This window comes from Oncorhynchus gorbuscha, linkage group LG07, assembly GCF_021184085.1.
Source record: "Oncorhynchus gorbuscha isolate QuinsamMale2020 ecotype Even-year linkage group LG07, OgorEven_v1.0, whole genome shotgun sequence".
Classification (NCBI taxonomy): Eukaryota; Metazoa; Chordata; class Actinopteri; order Salmoniformes; family Salmonidae; genus Oncorhynchus; species Oncorhynchus gorbuscha.
Genome location: NC_060179.1, coordinates 21941506 through 21966487, shown reverse-complemented (window position 1 = coordinate 21966487; position 24982 = coordinate 21941506). Strand labels below are relative to the sequence as shown.

General features: G+C 41.9%; 1 protein-coding gene across 1 annotated transcript in view; it reads left to right on the top strand.

The window, feature by feature from the left end:
* Nucleotides 1-9295: 9295 nt before the first annotated feature.
* LOC124039626 (piezo-type mechanosensitive ion channel component 2-like) overlaps nt 9296-24982 on the top strand; it is a 167699-nt gene continuing 152012 nt past the window's right edge. The window contains exon 1 of the mRNA XM_046355800.1: nt 9296-10001. Within this exon, the coding sequence (XP_046211756.1) occupies nt 9938-10001 (64 nt within the window). The 5' untranslated portion in view covers nt 9296-9937. The remainder of the gene's footprint in view (nt 10002-24982) is intronic.

Below are 24982 nucleotides of genomic sequence, written 5' to 3'. Positions count from 1 at the left end.
TATGGTTTTTTTTTTGCAAGTTGTATTCACCTGTTTCATTGTCTGTGCTGTTAGACAGCACCTTTTTCATAGTGTTTTTCCCACAAGCATTTTCACAAAGTTGGATATTCATTTTACACATTGTCTAATGAATTTTGTGGTTCCTTTCATATGTTTGACACATGTTTTGATAGAATAGCACTGATGTACGGTAGTTATCACTGGGAAACGTGTTTTTCTTGGTACTGTGTGCCTGTACAAATATGGATCCACATATGTGTCCTTTGGTTCTGCAGTAGGCAGCTCTTTGGTTCTGAAGTAGGCAGCTCTTTGGTTCTGCAGTAGGCAGCTCTTTAGTTCTGCAGTAGGCAGCTCTTTGGTTCTGCAGTAGGCAGCTCTTTGGTTCTGTTGGTTCTGTTTTTACTGGATTGGTGTGTGATGGCTGTATCTAATTCACTTCACCCTCACATGGCTCCTCGCACAGGGCCGGCCCAAGGCATAAGCGAACATAAGGAACTCAGTCGGGGTCTCATTTTACTGTTGAGAGTAGGTAATTTATACAAGGTGTAAGTTGGTGCATCAGTAGTTTTTCTCTTCTGTCAGTCACTGACAGTCAATCAATTAGCCCATGTCAGCTAACATACAGTTGAAGTTGGAAGTTTACATACACCTTATAGCCAAATACATTTAAACTCAGTTTCTTACAATTTAATCCTAGTAATAATTCCCTGTCTTAGGTCAGTTAGGATCAGCACTTTATTTTAAGAATGTGAAATGTCAGAATAATAGTAGAGAAAATGATTTATTTTGGCTTTTATTTCTTTCATTACATTCCCAGTGGGTCAGAAGTTTACATACATTTAATTAGTATTTAGTAGCATTGCCTTTAAATTATTTAATTTGGGTCAAATGTTTCGGGTAGCCTTCCACAAGCTTCCCACAATAAGTTGGGTGAATTTTGGCCCATTCCTCCTGACAGAGCTGGTGTAACTGAGTCAGGTCTATAGGCCTTGCTCGCACACACTTTTTCTATAGGTTTGAGGTCAGGGCTTTGTGATGGCCACTCCAATATCTTGACTTTGTTGTCCTTAAACCATTTTGACATCTTTGGAAGTATGCTTGGGTTCATTGTCCACTTGGAAGATCTATGTGTGTCCAAGCTTTAACTTCCTGACTGATTGTCTTGAGATGTTACTTCAATATATCCCAATAATTTTCCTTCCTCATGAAGCCATCTATATTGTAAAGTGTACCAGTCCCTCCTGCAGCAAAGCACCCCCACAACATGATGCTGCCACCCCCGTGCTTCATGGTTGGGATGGTGTTCTTTGGCTTGCAAGCCTCCCCCTTTTTCCTCCAAACAGTTCTCTTTTTGTTCCATCAGACCAGGGGACATTTCTCCAAAAAGTACCATCTTTGTCCCCATGTGCAGATGCAAACCGTAGTCTGACTTTTTTATGGTGGTTTTGGAGCAGTGGCTTCTTCCTTGCTGAGCGGCCTTTCAGGTAATGTCGATATAGGACTTGTTCTACTGTGGATATAGATACTTTTGTACCGGTTTCCTCCAGCATCTTCACAAGGTCCTTTGCTGTTGTTCTGGGATTGATTTGCTCTTTTCACACCAAAGTACATTCATCTCTAGGAGACAGAACACGTCTCCATCCTGAGAGGTATGACGGCTGAGTGGTCCCATGGTGTTTTTACTTGCGTACTATTGTTTGTACAGATGAACGTGGTACCTTCGGCCATTTGGAAATTGCTCCCAAGGATGTACCAGACTTGTGGAGGTCTTCAATTTATTTTCTGAGGTCTTAGCTGATTTCTTTAGATTTTCCCATGATGTCAAGCAAAGAGACACTGAGTTTAAAGGTAGGCCTTGCCTTGCTCTCACAAGCTGTATGACATTTTTTTTGTTTCCTTTATTTAACTAGGCAAGCCAGTTCACAACAAATTTTTATTTACAACGACGGCCTACTCTGGCCAAATCCGGACGACGCTGGGCCAATTGTGTGCCACCCTATGGGACTCCCAATCACAGCCAGTTATTGTGATACCGCCTGGATTTGAACCAGGGTGTCCACACCCTGATCTGTTTTGTTTGTCAAGCCTACCAGCGGTTTCCCCCCTTGCTCCTGTCTGTTTCTAGTTTTCCTGGTTTTGACCATTCTGCCTGCCCTGACATCCTGTACCTTGTCCCACCACACTGGATTACTGACCTCTGCCTGCCCTGAACCTGAGACTGCCTGCCCCCTGTTCTAGTAATAAACGTGTTATTTTGACACTGTCTGCATCTGGTTCTTCCCTAAGATATAGATTTCATAACACTAGGTACAACCCATAGGGGGGCGCACAATTGGCCCAGCGTTGTCCGGATTAGGGTTTGGCAGGGGTAGGCCGTCATTGTAAATAAGAATTTGTTCTTAACTGACTTGCCTAGTTAAATAACGGTTAAATAAATTAAACAACTGAATAGGCCTATAGGCCTTTTGGAAAGAGAATATCTCAGATGACAGTGACAGGTAGAAAGGTTACTGCTGTCTCGAATCCTTGTGACGTCCCTACCCTAAACCCTAACCCTTGCCCCCAGGGCTCTCCAATCCTGTCCCTGGAACACCCATAGTCTTTTTGGGAGATAGAAATGCCCAAAAGTTTAGAAAAATTACTTAAAGAAACTCAGACCTTGAAACTGCATCAATTATGTACATTCTTTTAATATACATCTCCCGTTTGGCCTGTCTCTTGTGATGCAATTCACAGCAGCTCTGACAGATGTGTTGACATGACAACTGGGTCAGAGTTTTGAACAAACTTTTGTTCCATGCTGGTCAGTAACTAGCTAACACCAGACATGGATGAAAAGGGAAACATATAAGTATCTTTGCCATAGATAAATAGTGTAAACTTTTAATTATATTTGCTCAAACCCTACTGTCACATTTTGGCACGAGTAGAGTACCTATTTACATATAAACCACACCCCTCTGCAAACACACCTTCTCAGATGTTGGTTACAAGAAGGTACTTATTTAAATTACGTAAGAGAACTTCATGTTACCATTGGTTACCATTGAGTTAGGGTGATGTCACTATCCCCTTAATAATTCCACCTCCTGAATCCAAGTCTTTGACATGGGGGAGGGGACCAGTAACTTTATGATCAAACTTTATCTAAAAGCAACTGACATTTTTCATACTTGGATCTGGTTTAATCCAAATATCACATTTCATGACAGTTCATTACTTTTAACCATTTTAAAATGCAAATTCAACGGGGTAGGGATGTCCCAAGGAACACAGATACTGGAGCAAGGCTCTAAAGCGCTCATGTTGCACCACTCAAATCCCGATAGATGTCGCTGTTGTAGCCTATACATGACTTTCACTATACATGACCATTCTTCTAAAACCAAATAGGCCTGCTACTGCGCTATTGGTTTTTAGTTATGTAACACCACAAAGCAAATGCGTTTGAACCTATATCTGTACTCTACTTCAAATAAATTGTTACACAAACTGTTTTGTAGCCTATGAATACCTCACCTAGATTACTGTTGCTGAGCCATAGGTTAGGCTATGATTTATTGTATGTAGGTGTAGCCTATGAATACCTCACCTAGATCACTGTTGCTGAGCCATAGGTTAGGCTATGATTTATTGTATGTAGGTGTAGCCTATGAATACCTCACCTAGATTACTGTTGCTGAGCCATAGGTTAGGCTATAATTTATTGTATGTAGGTGTAGCCTATGAATACCTCACCTAGATCACTGTTGCTGAGCCATAGGTTAGGCTATGATTTATTGTATGTAGGTGTAGCCTACATGTTATTTTCATACAATAAGTGAAGTACAAAATCAACCATATGCATGAAAGCCTATTCCTAATATAATCCTCAACGAGCCTATTTTTACACAATTAGTGTAGGCCTAACAATTAATGAATGAGAAATGTCTGTATATGCAATAACCATAGATATGAATCAAATTGTATTGGTCGCATACACATATTTAGCAGATATTATTGTGGATGTAGCGAAATGCTTGTGTTCATAGCAATAACCGTGCAGTAATATCTCATACACAAATCTAAAAAGTAAAAGAATGGAATTAAGAAAATTATAGAACATTTACGACGAGCAATGTCGGAGTATTAATAAATATCTATGTCAAGTTGTATAAATGATTGGAGACAGGCGCAGGAATACATAATAGGGGGTTTTAATACTCCACCCAAAATTATAACATGCCATGAAAGGCACAGGGAGGAAGCCCAAAACAAACACATACAAAAACAGGGATGTAACCCAAACAAAAGAGTGAGGTTAAACCTCCTAAATACACGGGACGAGACCTGTAATAACAAGTACACAACAATACACGGGACCGTAATAATGACAACACAATACATGCAGCACGAAAGCCAAAACAACAAAGCACAGGTACTCACAAGACCAACAGACATGGGAAAATATAACAACCAGGACAATGCGATCCAGAGGGCACATATATACAATTACTAATCAGGGGAAATGGGAACCAGGAGTGCGTAATTAGACAGTTCAGGGAAGCCTAGAGGCTGGTGACGTAGGCCTCCAGAACTGGTGCGCAGAATGAGCAGCAGTACTGGGGGGATCCGTGAGAGTACCCCGATGCACTGTACTAGCAGCGGAATGACGCTGTGCTGGTCAGTTGCAGCTGCCGAAGTTGCGGCGGTATCGGACGGACCCGTTGCAGCGGCGTCGGACGGGCCAGTTGCAGCAGCGTCGGACGGGCCAGTTGCAGCAGCGTCGGACGGGCCAGTTGCAACAGTGTCGGACGGGCCAGTTGCAGCTGCCGAAGTTGTAGCGGCATCGGACGGGCCAGTTGCAGCGGCGTCGGACGGGCCAATTGCAGCGGCGTCGGAAGGTCCAGTTGCAGCGGCATCGGACGGGCCAGTTACAGCGGCATCGGACGGGCCAGTTGCAGCGGCGTCGGACGGGCCAGTTGCAGCGGCTTCGGACGGGCCAGTTGCAGCGGCGTCGGACGGGCCAGTTGCAGCGGCGTCGGACGGGCCAGTTACAGCGGCGTCGGACGGGCCAGTTGCAGCGGCGTCGGACGGGCCAGTTGCGTCGGACGGGCCAGTTGCAGCAGCGTCGGACGGGCCAGTTGCAGCGGCGTCGGACGGGCCAGTTACAGCGGCGTCGGACGGGCCAGTTGCAGCGGCGTCGGACGGGCCAGTTACAGCGGCGTCGGACGGGCCAGTTGCAGCGGCGTCGGACGGGCCAGTTGCGTCAGACGGGCCAGTTGCAGCGGCATCGGACGGGCCAGTTGCAGCGGCGTCGGACGGGCCAGTTGCAGCGGCGTCGGACGGGCCAGTTGCAGCTGCCGAAGTTGTAGCGGCGTCGGACGGGCCAGTTGCTACTGCCGAAGTTGTAGCGGCGTCGGACGGGCCAGTTGCTACTGCCGAAGTTGTAGCGGCGTCGGACGGGCCAGTTGCTACTGCCGAAGTTGTAGCGGCGTCGGACGGGCCAGTTGCTACTACCGAAGTATACAAAAACACAGGGATGTAACCCAAACAAAAGAGCGAGGTTAAACCTCTAATAAATACACGGGACGAGACCCGTAATAACAAGTACACAACAATACACGGGACGAGACCCGTAATAACAAGTACACAACAATACACGGGACGAGAAGTAGTACCTGGGATCTGTGAGCAGCATTTTTGGAAGATCCGTGACAATATTTAATATACAATACACAAATCCAGTCAAAAGTTTGGGCACACCTACTCATTCAAGGGTTTTTCTTTGTTTTTACTATTTTCTACACTGTAGAATAATACTGAAGACATCAAAACTATGAAATAACACATATGGAATCATGTAGTAACCACAAATGTGTTAAATGAAAGAAATACATTTTATATTTGAAATTCTTCCGAGTATCCACCCTTTACCTTGATGACAGCTTTGCAGACTCTTGGCATTCTCTCAAGCAGCTTCATGAGGAATGCTTTTCCAACAGTCTTGAAGGAGTTCCCACAAATGCTGAGTTGATGTCAGGTGATTGTGGAGGCCATGTGTAACATGTACGCTGGGAGTCGGGAAGCAAGTACAGGGAGTGCATCTTTTATAATAAATAGAACATAGTACAAAAGACAAAACACGAAGAGACATGAAACAGAACCAAGGGAAGTGACAGATATAGGGGAGGCAATCAGAAAGGGGATAGAGTCCAGGTGAGTGTCATGAGGCGCAGGTGCGCGTAACGATGGTGGTAGGTGTGAGTAATGATGAGACAACGGGCGACGTCAAGCACCGGAGAGGGGGACGGGAGTAAACGTGACACCGGGGCTGCGTTTCAAATTCAAAGTAGACAGCCCTCGGCCCTAAACCCTCAGCCCTATGTCCTTGGGGGAATCCACATCGCCATATTTGTTGTCTGTCCAAAAGATTAGTTCGCAACATAAGCCCCTCAGCCCTTGCTTTTAACGTTGTTTGTGAGTGTACAATTAAGTTCACTTTGGGACCTGAAATGCCCCATAATTCAATTTGTGATGATTGTATATCTGCTAAGAAAAGTCCGCAATCATAATTGACTGTAATGCATATAAAGCACCCACAAGGTACTGGTGGCTGAAAACACAATCATCGCGGGATGAACTAGTGACGAATTTCCTGGGCAAGGGCGGTCCATTTAAAAATCATTCCTTTCTCCCTCGCCCATTGCCCTGCAAGGGTATACTCGTCAGACGTCATGATACGTCATCAGAAGTATCCACTTCATTTGAGGGCTGAGGGGATAGGGTGTGTCTGTTAAGTGTTTGGAATACAGCCCAGGTCTTCTGATGCAGAACTCCTTGGTCAAATAGCTCTTACACAGTCTGGAGGCGTGTTTTGGGTCATTGTCCTGTTGAAAAACAAATGATTGTCCCACTAAGCGCAAATCAAATCAAATGGTATTAGTCACATGCGCCGAATACAACAGGACCTTACAGTGAAATGCTTACTTACTAGCCACTAATCAACAACGTAGTTTTTTGTTAAATGGATAAGAATAAGAAATAAAGTAACAAGTAATTAAAGAACAGCAGTAAAATAACAATAGTGAGACTATATACAGGGGGGTACCGGTACAGATCAATGTGCGGGGTACCGGTTAGCTGAGGTAGTATGTACATGTAGGTAGAGTTATTAAAGTGACTATGCATAGATGATAACAACAGAGAGTAAGCAGTGTAAAAGAGGGGGGGAAATGCAAATAGCCTGGGTAGCCATTTGACTAGATGTTCAGGAGTCTTATGGCTTGGGGGTAGAAGCTGTTTAGAAGCCTCTTGGGCCTAGACTTGGCACTCCGGTACCACTTGCCATGCGGTAGCAGAGAGAACATTCTATGACTAGGGTGGCTGGGGTCTTAGACAATTTTTAGGGCCTTCCTCTAACACCGCCTGGTATAAGAGGTCCTGGATGGTAGGAGGCTTGGCGCCAGTGATGTACTGGGCCGTTCGCACTACCCTCTGTAGTGCCTCATGGTCGGAGGCCGACCAGTTGCCATACCAGGCAGTAATGCAACCAGTCAGGATGTTCTCGATGGTGCAGCTGTAGAACCTTTTGAGGACCCATTCCAAATCTTTTCAGTATCCAGAGGGGGAAAAGGTTTTATTGTGCCCTCTTCACGACTGTCTTGGTGTGCTTAGACCATGTATGTTTGTTGGTGATGTGGACACCAAGGAACTTGAAGCACTTAACCTGTTCCTCTGCAGCCCCGTCAATGAGAATGGGGGTGTGCTCGGTCCTCATTTTCCTGTAGTCCACAATCATCTCCTTTGTCTTGAACCAGGTGAGATGGCGTATTGCAGAATGCTGTGGTAACCATGCTGGTTAAGTGTGCCTTGAAATCTAAATAAATCACAGACAGTGTCACCAGCGAATCACTCCCTCACAATCACACCTCCTTCTCATGCTTCACTGTAGGAACCACACATGCGGAGATCATCCGTTCACCTACTTTGTGTCTCGCAAATACAATGCGGTTAGAACCAAAAATCTCAAATTTGGACTCAGACCCAAGGACAGATTTCCACCGGTCTAATGTCCATCGTCCGTGTTTCTTGGCCCAAGCAAGTCTCTTCTTCTTATTGGGGTACTTTAGTAGTGGTTTTCTTTGCAGCAATTCGACCATGAAGGCCTGATTCACGCAGTCTCCTCTGAACAGTTGATGTTGAGATATGTCTGTAACTTGAACTCCGTGGAGCATAGTTTTGGATTGCAATCTGAGGCTGGTAACTCTAATTATCTTCTGCAGCAGAGGTAACTCTGGGTCTTCAATTCCTGTGGCTTTCCTCATGAGAGCCAGTTTCATCATGGTGCCTGATGGTTTTTGACACTGCACTTGAAGAAACCTTCAAGGTTCTTGACATTTTCCACATTGACTGACCATCATGTCTGTTTTTGCCATAATATGGACTTGATCTTTTACCAAATAGGGCTAGCTTCTGTATACCACCCTACTGTGTTACAACACAACTGATTGGCTCAAACGCATTAAGAAAAGAAATTCCACAAATTAACTTTTAACAAGGCACACCAGTTAATTGAAATTGCATTCCAGGTGACTCCTGTGAGTCCTGTACCTCATGAAGCTAGTTGAAAGAATGCCAAGAGTGTGCAAAGCTGTCATCAAGTGAAAGGGTGGCTATTTTGAAGAATCTCAAAAACACTTTTACACTTTTACACTTTTTTGGCTACTAGATGATTCCATAACTATTATTTCATAGCTTTGATGTCTTCTATATTATTCTACAATGTAAAAATTAAGAAAAACCCTATAATGAGTAAGTGTGTCCAAACTTTGGACTGGTAATGTATATGTGTGTGTGTGTGTGTGTGTGCACGTGTGTGTGAACATGCTCTTTATGGTTATAACAACATTATATAGATTGTGTAGATCATATCAAAATTGTATAATAGTGAACTACTAGTCGATGACCTGTCCCTGTGCAAGGCTCAACCCTTATTCCCCTTTTCCCGTTAGTTGCGTAAAATCGGCCCAGCTTGGAATCTGTGAGGGTTGGAGTTACCTGACCCAGAGGAGGGCTTGGAATGCGGTAGCCACGCCTGCGGCTCTCTCAGAGGAGGGGCGAGCAACATGTTAGGCTAGGCTACACGCTCACAGCCCTGCCCTGCGTCTGCCTCCCGCTCCTCCTCATTGGGGACTAGACATCCTTCCCTAATTCTTGCCTGACTTCTGAATGGTGGAGTCATTTGTCAGTTACAGGGTGGTCTTGTGAAGTTTTCATTGAGGAGGAGAAAAGTGTAATCATATGAGGTAAAGCATAGAGCTGTGCTGGGCTGGGTCGTGCGCGATGTCTGTTGAGGCTACTCCGAAAGAAATTATAGTCACGCTTTTACGCATTTCCAAGTGTCTTCTCTTACAAAACTAATGGAGAATTAAGAAACAGGACGCTTGACTAACTCCGTTAACTATCGAAGACGGAGATGATGAATTTGCAACTTGCTGACCGTATTTCATAATTGTTTTCTGTTTTAAGCACGGTGAAGTATTTATTTACTCTAAGCGTGGTCCAACCGTTATCAACAGGTAGCCTAGTGTGGATAAACTGCAACATCGTTGTTTACAACCACATTTTCCCCCTGTTAGAAATGATGTGAAACTCCGTGTAACGTTTGTTATCCAACTGGCCCAGATGTTTAGGGTCTTGGATATGGGGTGTCGAAACTAAGGGCAGAGGAAGCAGCTGTGCCTAAACTTTTCTCCGCTGTTGGCTATGACTTATCAAAAGCGCTGTTTTGGACTTGGACTTCTAAAAAGGATGTTGGAGACACCAACGGGACAATGCCCTCTCACCTGGACTTTGGAGAGAGCTGGACGGGTGCATTAAGATTCCCCAATGCCAGATAGCAGCGTATCACAATAAGACAGCTAGCTGCCTGTTTATATTTTATACATCTTAAGGAATGGCTTCCCAGGTGGTGTGCGGACTGATCTTCAGGCTGCTGCTGCCAGTTTGTCTCGCTGCAGGTAAGCGGATTTTATGAAGCGTGTTGCTAAAATTGCAGCTACATCGATAATTGAAAATCCAAGAAATATGTGCAATAATCTAGACATATTACTGAAGTATTTTGAAAGGTTATTGGTTTGTTTTTTTGGAACTTACCATATTGAATTGGAAACGTTCTAAATCAGTCCACTGGCTACATTTGATAATAGCATAAACACTTAGAAAATAAAACAAGCAATAATAATAATATATGCACATCCATATAATAACGCTAATAATTATTATTCATTACTATTATTAATATTATTACTGAGCTAACAATGTATCCTTCATCAGACCCAGTTATGCAACATTGCAACAACTAACAAAACAATAACTCAACGAAATTTGATGCAAGAAATAAAAATGGCTTAATTATTGATCACTCGATAAAAAGTGCCAATATGAACTAATTTGAAGTAATGCAAATATGCGACTAAAACTGTGTTTTTGTTTAGATTAATTAAAATAAATGAAATGGACTGTTTTGCATTTCGGGAATATCGTGTTGGAAGCCAAATGGGTTGTTAAGAAGCCATTGTGAAAATACGTTATTTTCTAATAACTTCAGAGGTAGCATCTAAGCATAAAACACGTTTTAGAAGTTTTGTAAAGGATTTATGCTCAGATAATGAAATATTTGTGTTTTAGAGATTATATTAGATGTGACTTTGATGGATTGTGTCTGACGCTGTGATTATCTTCAACGTTTAACCCTATTTGCTTTGCTAAATTAAACTATGTGGATGGGGTGTCCAGCAGGACCATAGAACATCATTCATTATATTGTTTAGCAGGACACTGTGGTCAGGTTGTCCTTGGCTGTGTTTCACTTCCTATCGTCAGAATATTCAGATTTGTATTCGGAATATTCTCACTACACAATAATTGCTCACGATCTCGCAGTATGGGGACTAATCTTGCTTTACAAACGAAACCAAAGTGAGCGAGCAAATGTATGTTTTGATGCCTCAAATCACTTGCCAAAGGCTGTGTAGGTTTTATAACACAATTGATGTGATGTTAAGGATGGGTGTTAAAAATGAATATAAACTAATTACATTTCTAAGGATCAGATTGGTGAGATATTGGAACAGATGCCTGCTACTGTAAATGATTGGTCACAATGTTTGGATGAACCTTACCAGGGGTACACTGCCTAGGGAATCAGTCTCAGATTTGAAGAAAATATGTGATATCATTTAAGATGTTTTATCAGCATCAACATTGTGTATTTCTATACTAAAGACTGTAGGGTTGGCAAACTACGGCAGCTAAGGACATTATTATTATATAACCAGGTATTCGTTTTCAAAGCAGTGCAAACTAATGTGAAATGAGCAACTTGCTGAGGTCATGTCACTTTTGACCATTGAAACCCCCAATATCTGTTATACATGAAATAATGGAAGTGTGTTTAGCTGGACATGGATGGACTGAGTCTATCAAATACAGTACAAAATGTGCAACAAATAAAGCATGAACCATTACACGTTTTGTTCTCAATGGCATCACCTCATAGGAGAGTCTTCATTGGGGTGGCAGCGTAGCCTAGTGGTAAGAGCGTTGGACTAGTAACCGAAAGTTTGCAAGATCAAATCCCCAATCTGACAAGGTATAAATCTGCCCCTGTACAAGGCAGTTACCCCACTATTCCTAGGCCTTCATAGAAAATAAGAATTTGCTCTTAACTGACTTGCCTCGTAAAAGAAAATAGTGTATGCCACCAACACATTCCTTCAGTTTGGCAGTGATAAAGATTTGTGTGGGAGACTATCAGCACCTCTCAAAGCAGATTAACTTCCAACTTTGAAAGATGTTATATTAATCATCCTCTCTCCTGCTTCTTATTATTCCTCCCTTTTCAGTCCTTTTATCTGACTCTGTGCAGTCTCTTTTACGACACGCCCACGCTCAATGGGAGGACGAGCAGTCAGAGTTTCAGAGTCCCCTGGTAATGTGATTGTCCAGCGACATGTCTGTTCTATGACTCATGGTTTATCTGGAAGGCTTGTTTATACAGACCTATCGAAGCTGGGCGACCAATGCCAGTGCTGATTGATATCTCTTGTTTTGGAGGAGTTCGGTCAATTAACAACGACCCATCCTCATGACTCACCATTGGCCAGATGGTGAAAATGTAGATCTCTACATTTTTTGCAAGTGTCACCATCATTTTAAACACGACGGAGATAAAAAAAATTCTACACATTTTACCATGACTTATGCCATGTTCATGTGATATCTGAGTGAGAGTCACTCAGCAATCTATAAAATGTTAGCTGACATGGAAGAATTGACTGACATATCAATTGGACAAGTGCTGATGCATTACCACAGTTTGAAATAGTTAAGGTAGCATGTTGTGTATTCTACTAACAGTAAGATAATACCCCAACTGACTTCCTGGTTGGGGGCCCCTATTGTCCACAGGGCCCTAAGCAGCTGCTTATGTGGCTTGTGTAAAACAGGTTTTATGCTCAGATAATGAAATATTTGCTGTTTTAGAGATGATATTAGATGTGACTTTGATGGATTGTGTCTGACAGTGGGATTTTCTATAAAGTTTTCAAAATATGGTATGATTACTTAGTTTTTTGTTTTTTCAATATTGCTCCTTAATGTTTTTCAAAATCTTCTATGACTCTTTGAAACATGGAGTGTTCTCAGGCAGCCGTGGTTGGGTCTTTCCTAGTAGAAACGGGGAGGCAGGTATCCTAGCAGTTGAGAGCCTTTGGCCAGTATTCGGAAGGTTGCTGGTTCAAATTCAAGTGATGCCTTGGTGAAAGATCTGTAGATGTGCCCTTGGGCAAGGCACTTAACCCTATCAGATGGTGAAAATTATGATTTATTTTAAAGTGGCACCATTAGGGTCATTTCTGGCATTTTGGAAGGAAGCCCTAAACCAGATTTGGTTAATTCTGTTCATGTAGAGTATGATTACATTGGATGACTCATTTTGAAAGGTGTTTTTCAAAGTCCAGTTTAAGGAAGAGGGAGAGAGAAACAGAGAGAGAGAGGGAGGGGGAGACAGATCCACAGATGACGCATTCGCTATTGCACTCCACACTGCACTGCCCTTTCCACTTTGACAAAAGGAACACATATGTGAGAATGCTGTTAATTGACTACAGCTCAGCATTCAACACCATAGTGCTCTCCAAGCTCATCACTAAGTTAAGGACCCTGGGACTCTCAACACTTTCCTCTAGAACTGGATCCTGGAGGGATCCAGGGATGTCCCCAGGGAGTGAGGGTAGGCAACAATACACGGGGGCCCCTCAGAGGTACGTACCTAGTCCCCTACTGTACTTCCTGTTAAACCACACCTGCGTGGCCGCGCACGACTCCAACACCATCCCATCATTACGTTTGCAGACGACACAACGGTGGTAGGCCTGATCACGGATGATGATGATACAGCTTATAGGGAGGAGGTCAGAGACCTGGCAGTGTGGTGTCAGGACAAGAACCTCTCCCTCAACGTCAGCAAGACAAAGGAGCTGATCGTGGACTACAGGAAACTGAGGGCCGCCCCATCCACATTAACAGGGCTATAGTGGAGCGGGTCGAGAGCTTCAAGTTCCTCTGTGTCCACATCACCAAGGATCTATCATGGTCCAAACACATCAACACAGTTGTGGAGAGGGCACGACAACACTTCTTCCCCCTCAAAAACTTCTACAGATGCACCATTGAGAGCATCTTGACTGGCTGCATCACTGCTTGGTATGGCAACTGCTTGCCACCTGACCGCAAAACGATACAGAGTGTAGTGCGGATGACCCAGTACATCACTGAGCTAAGCTCCCTGCAATCCAGGACCTCTATACCAAGCAGTGTCAGAGGAAGGCCCTAAAAACTGTCAAAGACTCCAGCCAACCAAGTCATAGATTGTTGTCTCTGCTAGACCACAGCAAGCAGTACAGATGCACCATTTCTGGAACCAAAAGGACCCTGAACAGCTTCTACCCACAAGCCATAAGACTGCTAAATAGTTAGTTAAATAGTTAACCAAGTAGCTATCTGCATTGACCCTTTTTGCACAAACTTTTTTGACTCATCACATACGCTGCTGCTACTGTTTACTACTTGTTACTTTATTCCTAGTTATACAGTGCATTCGGGAAATATTCAGACCTTGACTTTTTCCACATTTTGTTACGTTACAGTCTTATTCTAAAATGGATTCAATTTTTTAAAACTCGTTAATCTACACAGAATACCACATAAAACAGGTTTTTAGAAATGTTTGCTAATATATATAAAAATACCTTACTTACATGAGTATTCAGATGCGTTGTTATGAGACTCGAATTGGGCTCAGGTGCATCCTGTTTCCCATTGACCATCCTTAAGATGTTTCTACAACTTCATTGGAGTCCACCTGTGGTAAATTCAATTGATTGGACATAATTTGGAAAGGCACACAACGGTCTATATAAGGTCACACAGTTGACAGTGCATGTCAAAGCAAAAACCAATCAAAGGAATTGTCCGTAGATCTCTGAGATGTGATTGTGCCGAGGCACAGATCTGAAGAAGGGTACCAAAAAATGTCTGCAGGATTAAAGGTCCCCAAGAACACAGTGGCCTCCATCATTCTTAAATGGAAGAAGTTTTGAACCAATAAGAATCACCCTAGAGCTGGCTGCCCAGCCAAACTGAGAAATCGGGGGACAAGGGCCTTGGTCAGGGAGGTGACTATGAACCCGATGATCACTCTAACAGAGCTCCAGAGTTCCTCTGTGGAGATGGGAGAACTTTCCAGAAAGACAACCATCTCTGCAGCACTACACCAATTAGGCCTTTATGGTAGCGTGGCCATATAGAAGCCACTCCTCAGTAAAAGGCACATGACAGCCCGCTTGGAGTTTGTCAAAAGGCACCTAAAGGACGCTCAGATCATGAGAAACAAGATTGTCTGGTCTGATGAAACTCTTTGGCCTGAAGGCCAAGCTACCCGTCTGGAGGAAACCTGGCACCATCCATACGGTGAAGCACAGTGTTAGCAGCATCATGCTGGGGTGACGTTTTTCAGCGGCAGGCACTGGGAGACTAGGATTGAGGGAAAGATGAACAGAGCAAAGTACAGAGAGATCCTTTATGAAAACCTGCTCCAGAGCGCTCAGACCTCAGACTTGGTTCACCTTCCAACAGGACAATGACCCTAAGTACACAACCAAGGCAATGCAGGAGTGGCTTCGGGACAAGTCTCTGAATGTTCTTGAGTCGCCCAGCCAGAGTCCGGACTTGAACCTGATTGAACATCTCTGGAGAGACCTGAAAATAGCTGTGCAGCGATACTCCCCATCCAACCTGACAGAGCTTGAGAAGATCTGCATAGAAGAATGGGAGAAACTCCCCAAATACAGGCGTGCCAAGCTTATAGCATCATATACAAGGAAGTACTGAGTAAAGAGTCTGAATACTTATGTAAATGTGATATTTAAATGTTATTGTTTTTTTTAAATAAATGTGCAAAAATGTATAAATCCCTTTTTTGCTTTGTCATTATGGGGCATTGTGTGTAGATGGGTAGATGGGTGACAAAAACATCTATTTAATCCATTTTGAATTCAGGCTCTAACACAACAAAATGTGCAATAAGTCAAGGAGTATTAATAATATCTGAAGGCACCGTACATGATGGTCCAAGCAGAAGCAAACATTTGTCTGGACTTGGTGTCAAATACCTAGGGAGAAATACTTCAATTTTTGGGGGGGTATACATGTGTGATTATTATTCCATTTCTGGTCAGTTGGTTGAATTTTAATCTAAGTTAAAGTGCCTCTAAAGCAGTTGATGCCATTATCAGTAAAACAGTTTATGGCCCATTGTTAAAATAAGATGGGGTTTTATCACTCTGTAGTTCCCTGGAGATCTCTCACTCTCTGTCTCTCTCTCTCACTCTCTGTCTCTCTCTCTCACTCTCTGTCTCCCTCTCTCTCGATCTCCCTTTCGTTTGGCTTTATAGTCAGACTATTCATACAGTTTTATCTAACTGTTTCCTGTCTATAATCTGACAGCAGTGCCACTGAAATACACTCAGCCACCTGAATGGATCTTTTGTGCGAACTCCCCCCAACCACACAGAACCCAGAGCGCCCCCCCCCCCCCCCCCCACACACACACACTTAAGCAATCACAGACAGACTACAAGAAACAAGCCAGTTGTATATCACACCTGACAATGTCTGGTTATAAGAGCTAAAGATGTGTGCTAAAGTGGCTTCGGGACAAGTCTCTGAATGATCTTGAGTGGCCCAGCCAGAGCCCGGATTTGAACCTGATCAAACATCTCTGGAGAGACCTGAAAATAGCTGGTCTCTCCTTAAGAGGATCTGCAGAGACAAATGGAAGAAACTCCCCAAATACAGGTGTGCCAAGCTTGTAGCGTCATACCCAAGAAGACTCTGTTATCGCTGCCAAAGGTGCTTCAACAAAGTACTGAGTAAAGTGTCTGAATACTTATGTAAATGTTATATTTCAGTTGTTTTGTATGTCTAAAAACCTGTCTTTGCTTTGTTATTATGGGGTATTGTGTGTAGATTGATGAGGGGTAAAAAAACTATTTAATTAATTTTAGAATAAGGCTGTAACGTTATAAAATGTTGAAATGTCAAGGGGTCTGAATACTTCCCGAAATCATGGTATGTACTGTACATATCTACCTCAATTTCCTCGTACCCCTGCACATAGACTCAGTACTGGTAGCCCTTGTATATTGCCATGTTATCATTACTCATTATGTATTATTATTACTGCAATTATTATGTGTTTTACTTTTCTATTATTTCACTATTTTCTTTCTCTCTGCATAGTTGGGAAGTGCCCCTAAGCATTTCCCTGTTAGTCCACACCTGTTGTTTGCAAAGCATGTGACGAATAGATGCTTTATTTGAGACGGTGGTCTTCCTATCACCTGATGAAACAGCTTCTTGGAGGATAGTTGGTATCTGATCTGTCTCACTTGAAATAAGAGTGACGGTATTTGCCTTCTTAACAAATGATAGGACATAAGAATCCATGAGCTTTTAGACCAAGTAGAGTGATAGCTGTTTCTAACTATACATCTCAACCAGTCAGACTAATGTGTAAACAAAAGAAGACATTATACCTGAGTGCTATTTCATGTTCCAGTCATAGCCTACTGCCCCCTCAAGTTCCCCTCACAGCGCACTGGTGACCATCAACCAATTTTGTTTAGCTTTTATTAAAGCTTTTTATGCGGTTTTCTCTTTGGAAAAACACTTTTTTTTGCATGGGTCCCCAGGATGTATACAGAGACTATAAAGTTTATAGAGAGCTGTGCTGGTGAATGAGCTAAATGGATAAATGAAGCTGTGCATGGCTGGAGAGGAAGGGACCAGTGTTTGTACATGGTGTGCCGCAAGGCTTTCCAGATAACTTTAAGCTGTCCCTTAGTCCTGAGTCTTGCCACGCATGCCTCTTCTCTGCCCTTGAAAACAACAGTTACTGGTACTTTTGGAAGCCTCATTGGCTCTGCTAAATTATCATGGTGGCTGCCATTTGTGCTGAGTTACCCAGCATCTCCCCTTGATTAGTCTGAGAAGATGAGAATTTAAATGAGGCTGGGATTTGAGTGTGTGCCGCCCCAAAAACACACATTGCTTTCTCTCCTCTTTCTTATCAGTAAAACATCTCTCTCTCTCTCTCTCTCTCTCTCTCTCTCTCTCTCTCTCTCTCTCTCTCTCTCTCTCTCTCTCTCTCTCTCTTACTCTCTCTTACTCTCTCCCTCTCCCTCTCCCTCTCTCTCTCTCTCTCTCTCTCTCTCTCTCTCTCTCTCTCTCTCTCTCTCTCTCTCTCTCTCTCTCTCTCTCTCTCTCTCTCTCTCTCTCTCTCTCTCTCCCTCTCTCTCTCTCTCTCTCTCTTACTCTCTCTTACTCTCTCTCTCTCTCTCTCTCTCAATTCAATTTAAGGGTTGTATTGGCATGGACAACACATGTTAACATTTCCAAAGCAAGTAAGGTAAGGTCCCTGTAAGGTCCCTCAGCTGAGCAGTGAATTTCAAACACAGATTCAACCACAAAGACCAGGGAGGTTTTCCAATGCCTCGCAAAGAAGGGCACCTAATGGTAGATGCATTGAATATCAATTTGAGCATGGTGAAGTTATTAATTACACTTTGGATGGTGTATCAATACACCCAGTCACTACAAAGATACAGGTGTCCTTCCTAACTCAGTTGCCATAGAGGAAGGAAACCGCTCAGGGATTTCAAAATGAGGCCAATGGTGACTTTAAAAACAATTACATAGTTTAATGGTCTGTGATATGACAAAACGGAGGATGGATCAACAACATTGCAGTTTACTCCACAATACTAACATTATTGACAGAATAAAAATATTCCAAAACATGCATCCTGTTTGCAACAAGGCACTAAAGTAATACTGACTTTCTGTCCTGAATACATATTGTATTGTTTGGGGCAAATCAATACAACACATTACTGAGTACCACTCTGCATATTTTGAATTATAGAGGTAGCTGCATCATGTTATAGTTATGCTTTTAATTGTTACAGACTGGGGAGTTAAAACACAAGGCCAAATATAAAATGGAGTTGCTTACCAAGAAGACTGTGAAGGTTCCTGAGTGGCCAAGTTACAGTTGTGACTTAAATCTGCTTGATAATCTATGATAATGATTAACAACCAATTTGACAGAACATTAAGAATTTTGAAAATAATAATGTGATAATATAGGGGTGGCAGATAGCCTAGTGGGTAGAGCATTGGGCCAGTAACCGGAAGGTTGCTGGATCGAATCCCTGAGCTGATAAGGTAAAATGCTGTTGTTCTGCCCATGAACAAGGCAGTTAACCCACTCTTCCCTGGTAGGCTGTCATTGTAAATAAGAATTTGTTGTTAACTAACTTGCCTAGGTAAAAAATATTGTATTGTCCAGCTGTTGGAAAACTCTTACACACTTACCCAGAAAGAGTCACAACTGTAAGGTGGTTCTAACATGTATTGACTCAGGGTTGTGAATACTTATGTGAATGAGATCTATCTATCTGTATTTAATTTTCAATATATTTGCAAACATTTCTAAAACATATTTTCACTTTGTTATTACGGGGTATTGTGTGTAGATGGGTGAGAAAAAAATCTATTTAATTCATTTTGAATTCAGGCTCTAACTTGACTTATTCCATACTTGGAATAAGTCAAGTGGTATGAACAATTTCTGAAGGCATTGTACATTATGTCCCCAGCAGAAGCAAACATTTGTCTGGACATGGAGTCAAATACCTAGTGAGATATATATCAAAACATTTTGGGGTATGAATTTGTGATTATTTTTCCATTCCTGGTCAGTTGGATAAAGTTTTATTTAAGTTTACGCCATTATTGGGGATTTATCACTCTGTAGTCTCTCTCTCTCTCTCTCTCTCTCTCTCTCTCTCTCTCTCTCTCTCTCTCTCTCTCTCTCTCTCTCTCTCTCTCTCTCTCTCTCAATTCAATTTGTCAATTCAAAGGGCTCCATTGGTGGTTAGTGGTTCATGGGAAACATATGTTAACATTGCCAAAGCTAGTGAGGTAGATACTATACAAAAGTTAAATAAACAATAAAAATTAACAGTAAACATTACACATACAGAAGTTTCAAAACAATAAAGACATTACAAATGTCATAATATATATATATATATATATATATATATATATATATATATATATATATATATATATATATATATATATATATATATATATATATATATATACAGTTTTGTAACAATGTACAAATGGTTAAAGTACTCTCTCTCACACTCTCTCACTCTCTCTCTCTTCCCCCTTTGGCTTTATAGTCAGACTATTCATACAGTTTTATCTTAACTGTTTCCTGTCTATAATCTGACAGCAGTGCCACTGAAATACACTCAGCCACCTGAATGGACCTTTTGTGCGAACTCCCCCAACCACACAGAACCCAGAGCCCCTCCCACCCATCCACTTAAGCAATCACAGGCAGACTACTAGAAACAAGCCAGTTCTATATCACACCTCACAGTGTCTGGTTTCAAGAGCTAAAGATGTGTTTTTGTTTTACCTTTCAATTCTATCTCAAGTTAATTATAGGATTGACATTGTGTATAAAATAATGGGGTAAGAATAAGATTCTTTCCAGTTTAGTAGGTTTGTTAATCTGACAGTGATAGTATAATTAGAAAGCCTTCTGAATAAGCCCATCGATTACTTAGGTGATTGAGGTTACTGAAATACACCTCCCACGTTCTTACTATACTGTATTTAACACAGCCAAGACTCCTGAATACAGGGCCCATGATTGATTGCGGACATCATTTATACAGCTCAGAAATGTAACTTTGGCTGGAGGGTACTTAGTTTAGGCTTAGGCCCATATACCTTGTCTAAATAAAGAATCAACAGGTTATTATTGTTTCAGGGTTTACCTTTGCCACACAAGGTAGTCACTCCATTGAGCCAGGCTGTGAGGGGGCTAACGCTGCTCACACTGGCAGCTGCATTGCTCGTTTGTTTGTTGGACCGATGTGCAAATTGACGAGCTAGCAGACGCCAACGCTTAACAATACAGACCTGTGGAAGCAACGGTCACACTGAAAGATGTGCCAAGCCTTTGGTCCCAAAGCTCCCACTTGCAGACAAAACAAACATTTGTATTTAAGCTTTCTGTCTTTTACCACAGTTCTGACTGTTACAGAAATTAACACAATTGAATATTCTGGAAGCACAACCTGTTGTTGTCGAAGTATCTGATGTCTTTGTGGTAAAGTGATTTCAGTATTAGTGTTTCATTTTTTTCTACTGAGTTAGTGGTAGCTGGTTGATGTACTCATCAATAATAACCTTATGCAACAATGCCTATGGATTCTTCCATTAATAACCCTGTAATGAACTTCCCGTCTCTCTGATTCTGGTCTCGCATCATCTCAATGATGACTCATATCTGTTTAACTGGCTATTGGAATAGCTTCCAGAAAGAGTTAGTCATAGAAGTCACTCAACTAGGAGACAGATGGTAGTTCTTGCAAGGCATCTGGGCTCCCGAGTGACACCGAGGTCTAAGGCACTGCATCTCAGTGCTAGAAGCGTCACTACAGACCCTGGTTTGACTCCAGGCTGTATCACAACCAGCAGTGATTGGGAGTTACTGGTAGTTTGTCTTGGGGTCATGAAATATCCCCCAGACTCTTCCACAATCACCATGGGTGTGTTGGTATTGAGCTAAGACTAAGAGTACCGTGAATCAAACTGTAGTTAGTTACTAAAACTCAGGACCCTGTTCCCTCAATCCTGGATACTGGGCTTCTGATAAGTCAAAGATAGTATTAATTTTGCACTGAAAGAATGCAAGGATTCTCAATTTACAGACACAGTTTGGCACACAATTGTATCTAAACTGACTACCATAATGTACAATGGTAGTATCATCCGATTACCAGTCAGTTGTTTCTTAAAGAGTTAAATCCCTGAGGGTGGAAAGGTGGACATGGCAGGGTGATGGTAAAAGTGATGTGGGGTGGGGGAGTGGGAATTGCAGGCAGAGTGCAGCTAGTTTTAGTCTGTTTTTTTTTTTAGCAACAAGGCTCACTAGAGTTAGTTCTGTCTCATTCCTGAACTTCAGACATTTTTAAGTTTGGCAGTTCTAGTGTAAACAGAGCCCAGTTAAATAACAGATTGAGTTACCTGTGAAAACGGAACCATTTTGGAGGGGGCCGGTGAGAGAGGCGAACTTGGATGTCTGCGCACACTGTTCCCGCCGGAGGTTTCTGTCCTCTCTGCCTCCCATTAATTTCACCAGCATCAATGAACTGACATATTTACGCCTAACATTAATGTTTAGCTCTGATATAAACATTTAGGAACATTTTGGGGTCTTTTTAATATGTTTGGATATATATTCATCGGCACTTGGTATTATTTTAATGTCAACATCAATGTTATTCAGTGTAGACACAGACTATGCCAGGGACTTCGAGAATTTTCTCTCGGCCAAAAACTCACCGAACAGAAAACACTCACTCTGAATAAACAATACTGCCAGAAATGAACCGTCAATATTGAAACGACAACTATTCATAAATCTTCAGGCCAGTTCTGATTATTAATACTGAAAAACCCAGAAAGTTGATTGACACCAATGTATGATTTACTGTGAAAGTCTAAATTGCTTATCTCTCAAGTCATTAGTAAGATAAATAAGATCAGTAGTTTTATATTAATGACCATCACTCAAGATCCTAACTTTACATTAAAGATATGTGATAGTATAACATGTCTTGTATTTCACATGTACTTTATATGGTATGCTTGACTCTCCATCCCTCACCCCTTGATGTCCCTCATAACCAGGCAGTTTAAAATCTGAAGTACACATTTCCTGGAGCAAAATATAATTTCAGTATCCCAAGAGATATTCTCTGTATAGCCAATCATGTGTTATGAAACATACATTTGACTTTCAACATTACTTATTTGCTTTCTGTGTCCACTTGAGAGCATCGTGCCGATGGTGCTGTAAAAAGGTCAAAAGTATTGCATGATTTCTAGGACTTGGGCTTTACTGACCAAACAAAAGCAAAATAATATCCCCAAAGAACAATATGGGTACATGTATGGTTATTTATTTTGCCAAGCAAAGGTGTGTCCTAGTGGGTGTGTTGTGGGCAATTCCACGGAAACGGAATTAGGCGTTGTTTTTTCACTTTAAAATGTAGGCCAAACAAAAAGCATTGATTTCAAAGTTGAACAAACCATACAACTCTATGCACAAAAAATGAATATAAGTGGAAGAACTGTGCCGATGCAACAGAAAAACGTTAAAATCTCCCTCAGGTTTTTATGCGACCACGTTTTCCAAAAATATTGCCTCCAAATTAAGATTCAAAGATGTCTGCAGAAAACATGGGTTGTCAGCTATGACATGTCACCTTGAGTTTAAAAACATATGTTTTGGTTATTGAAATACAGTACAGTAAGTGAAGTGGATTTACACCCGGTAATGTAATACGGTTATATAATTACATCATGGGTCTCTGATCTGTACTACACAGAAATGCATCATTATGGATATGAATGTCATTCTCTTCATGTTTCACAAGTTTGGACATCACAGAGCAGCACAGCACAGCACAGCACAGCAGAGCACAGTAGAGTACAGTGCATTACAATACACCACAGCACAGCACAGCAGAGCAGAGCACAGTAGAGTATAGTGCATTACAATACACCACAGCACAGCACAGCAGAGCACAGTAGAGTACAGTACATTACAATACACCACAGCACAGCAGAGCAGATTAGGGTAGAGTGCAGTAGAGTACACTAGAGTTCAATAAAGTAAAGTAAAGCAGTAGAGTACAGTACAGTATATTGTACTCTACTGTACTATACTTTATACTTTTATTTACTGTAGTGTACTGTATTGTACTCTACTCTACTCTGCTATAATCACTGTACTGTAGAGGTCTTCACGGATCCATTTCGATATGGTCCAACTTTTTGGATCTGTGAAGACCTCTACAGTACAGTGATTATAGTATGCATCAGGACATTGTATGGACATACCAGTGCCTTCAGAAAGTATTCAGACCCCTTGATTTTTTCCACCTTTTTTTCATGTTACAGCCTTATACTGGGTCATTAAATTACGTTTTGCATCTCGCCCCCTTTGGTTTCTCCTTTTCATGGTTTGAGTGCAAGTGGCCCTAGACCTACTGGTAATTATATTATATTGGGTTAAACACAACATTAACTTAATTTGGCCAAAGGAAATGGCTCAACAGAATGAAACAAAACACTTGTTGCATAGCCTATTTAAAAAACTGGTTTAAACCTTCAAAAATGACCAACAAAGGTGAGTAGAGCCTACTTACCTAACAAATGACAGCAATGGCCTAAATAGCACAAAATATATGAAATAAAACCCTTTTTAAAAATATAAAGAACTGTTTTAAATTCTTAAATAGGCCTACGATAATAATAATAATAATAATGATAAAACAAATGATAATAAATACGAAAATAAATAAATACAAGTTCAAACCTGAAGTTGCACAGTCCATATGACCTCGCCAACTTCCTCTCATCTTTGTCCACTAGATGTCCATTCTCCTTGTAGTCTTCTTTTCACTATACTCCTTCTCCTCTAACTGTTGATTTACACCAATGAAAAAGGCCTCTATCTTAACAATCAACAGTAGCCTAGGCCAATGCTCCTTTCACTTGCTCTCTTTCTCCCCGGCAACAGGCGCCCCTGACGTGAGCAGCCGGAACTAGTTTCAGCTGGACATAGGCTATATGTTTTATAGAGTTGCAATTGGCTGACACAGATAACAAGCTCACACAATTCTCATCGACTCACACACTTGGGTCCAATTGGGTCCAGTCGGTAAATCAATTGAAATTGCAAATACCCGAGACTCGTGGCAACGATATCAGACCCGACCCAGATCCGAGACAAAAGTCAGAATTTCATGTCTGTCAGACCCGTGAAGACCTTTAATGTACTGTATTCTACTATCCTATCCAAACTTGTGAAACACGCGTCTATGACAGGTTCAGATGTAGTCCAGTCCGTGGATGTTAAAGTCAAGGCCAGGGTGAACTGACCAAATTCACCCTGGCCATTGACGTCCGGTGTCGGTTGGTGCTTTGTAAGTGAGGATGCTGGTTAAAGTAAATGGAAAGAGAGGGGGCTCCTGGGTAGGTGTCAATAAGATCTAGGAGAGATTACATTAACTGGGAGGGGTTGTCCAGACTGTTTTTAACACTCTTGCTTTGACCACCTGATGACAGAAAGAGAAAGAAATCAGTTATCAGCTGCACATAACAGTATGCCAGTGGAAGGGAGGACAGTAGCAGGTGGCCCAACTGTGGATTATGATTTCCCATTGTAGCCAATCCAGCTGTAGTAATTCCGTTACAGATTTTTTGGGGTCATTCA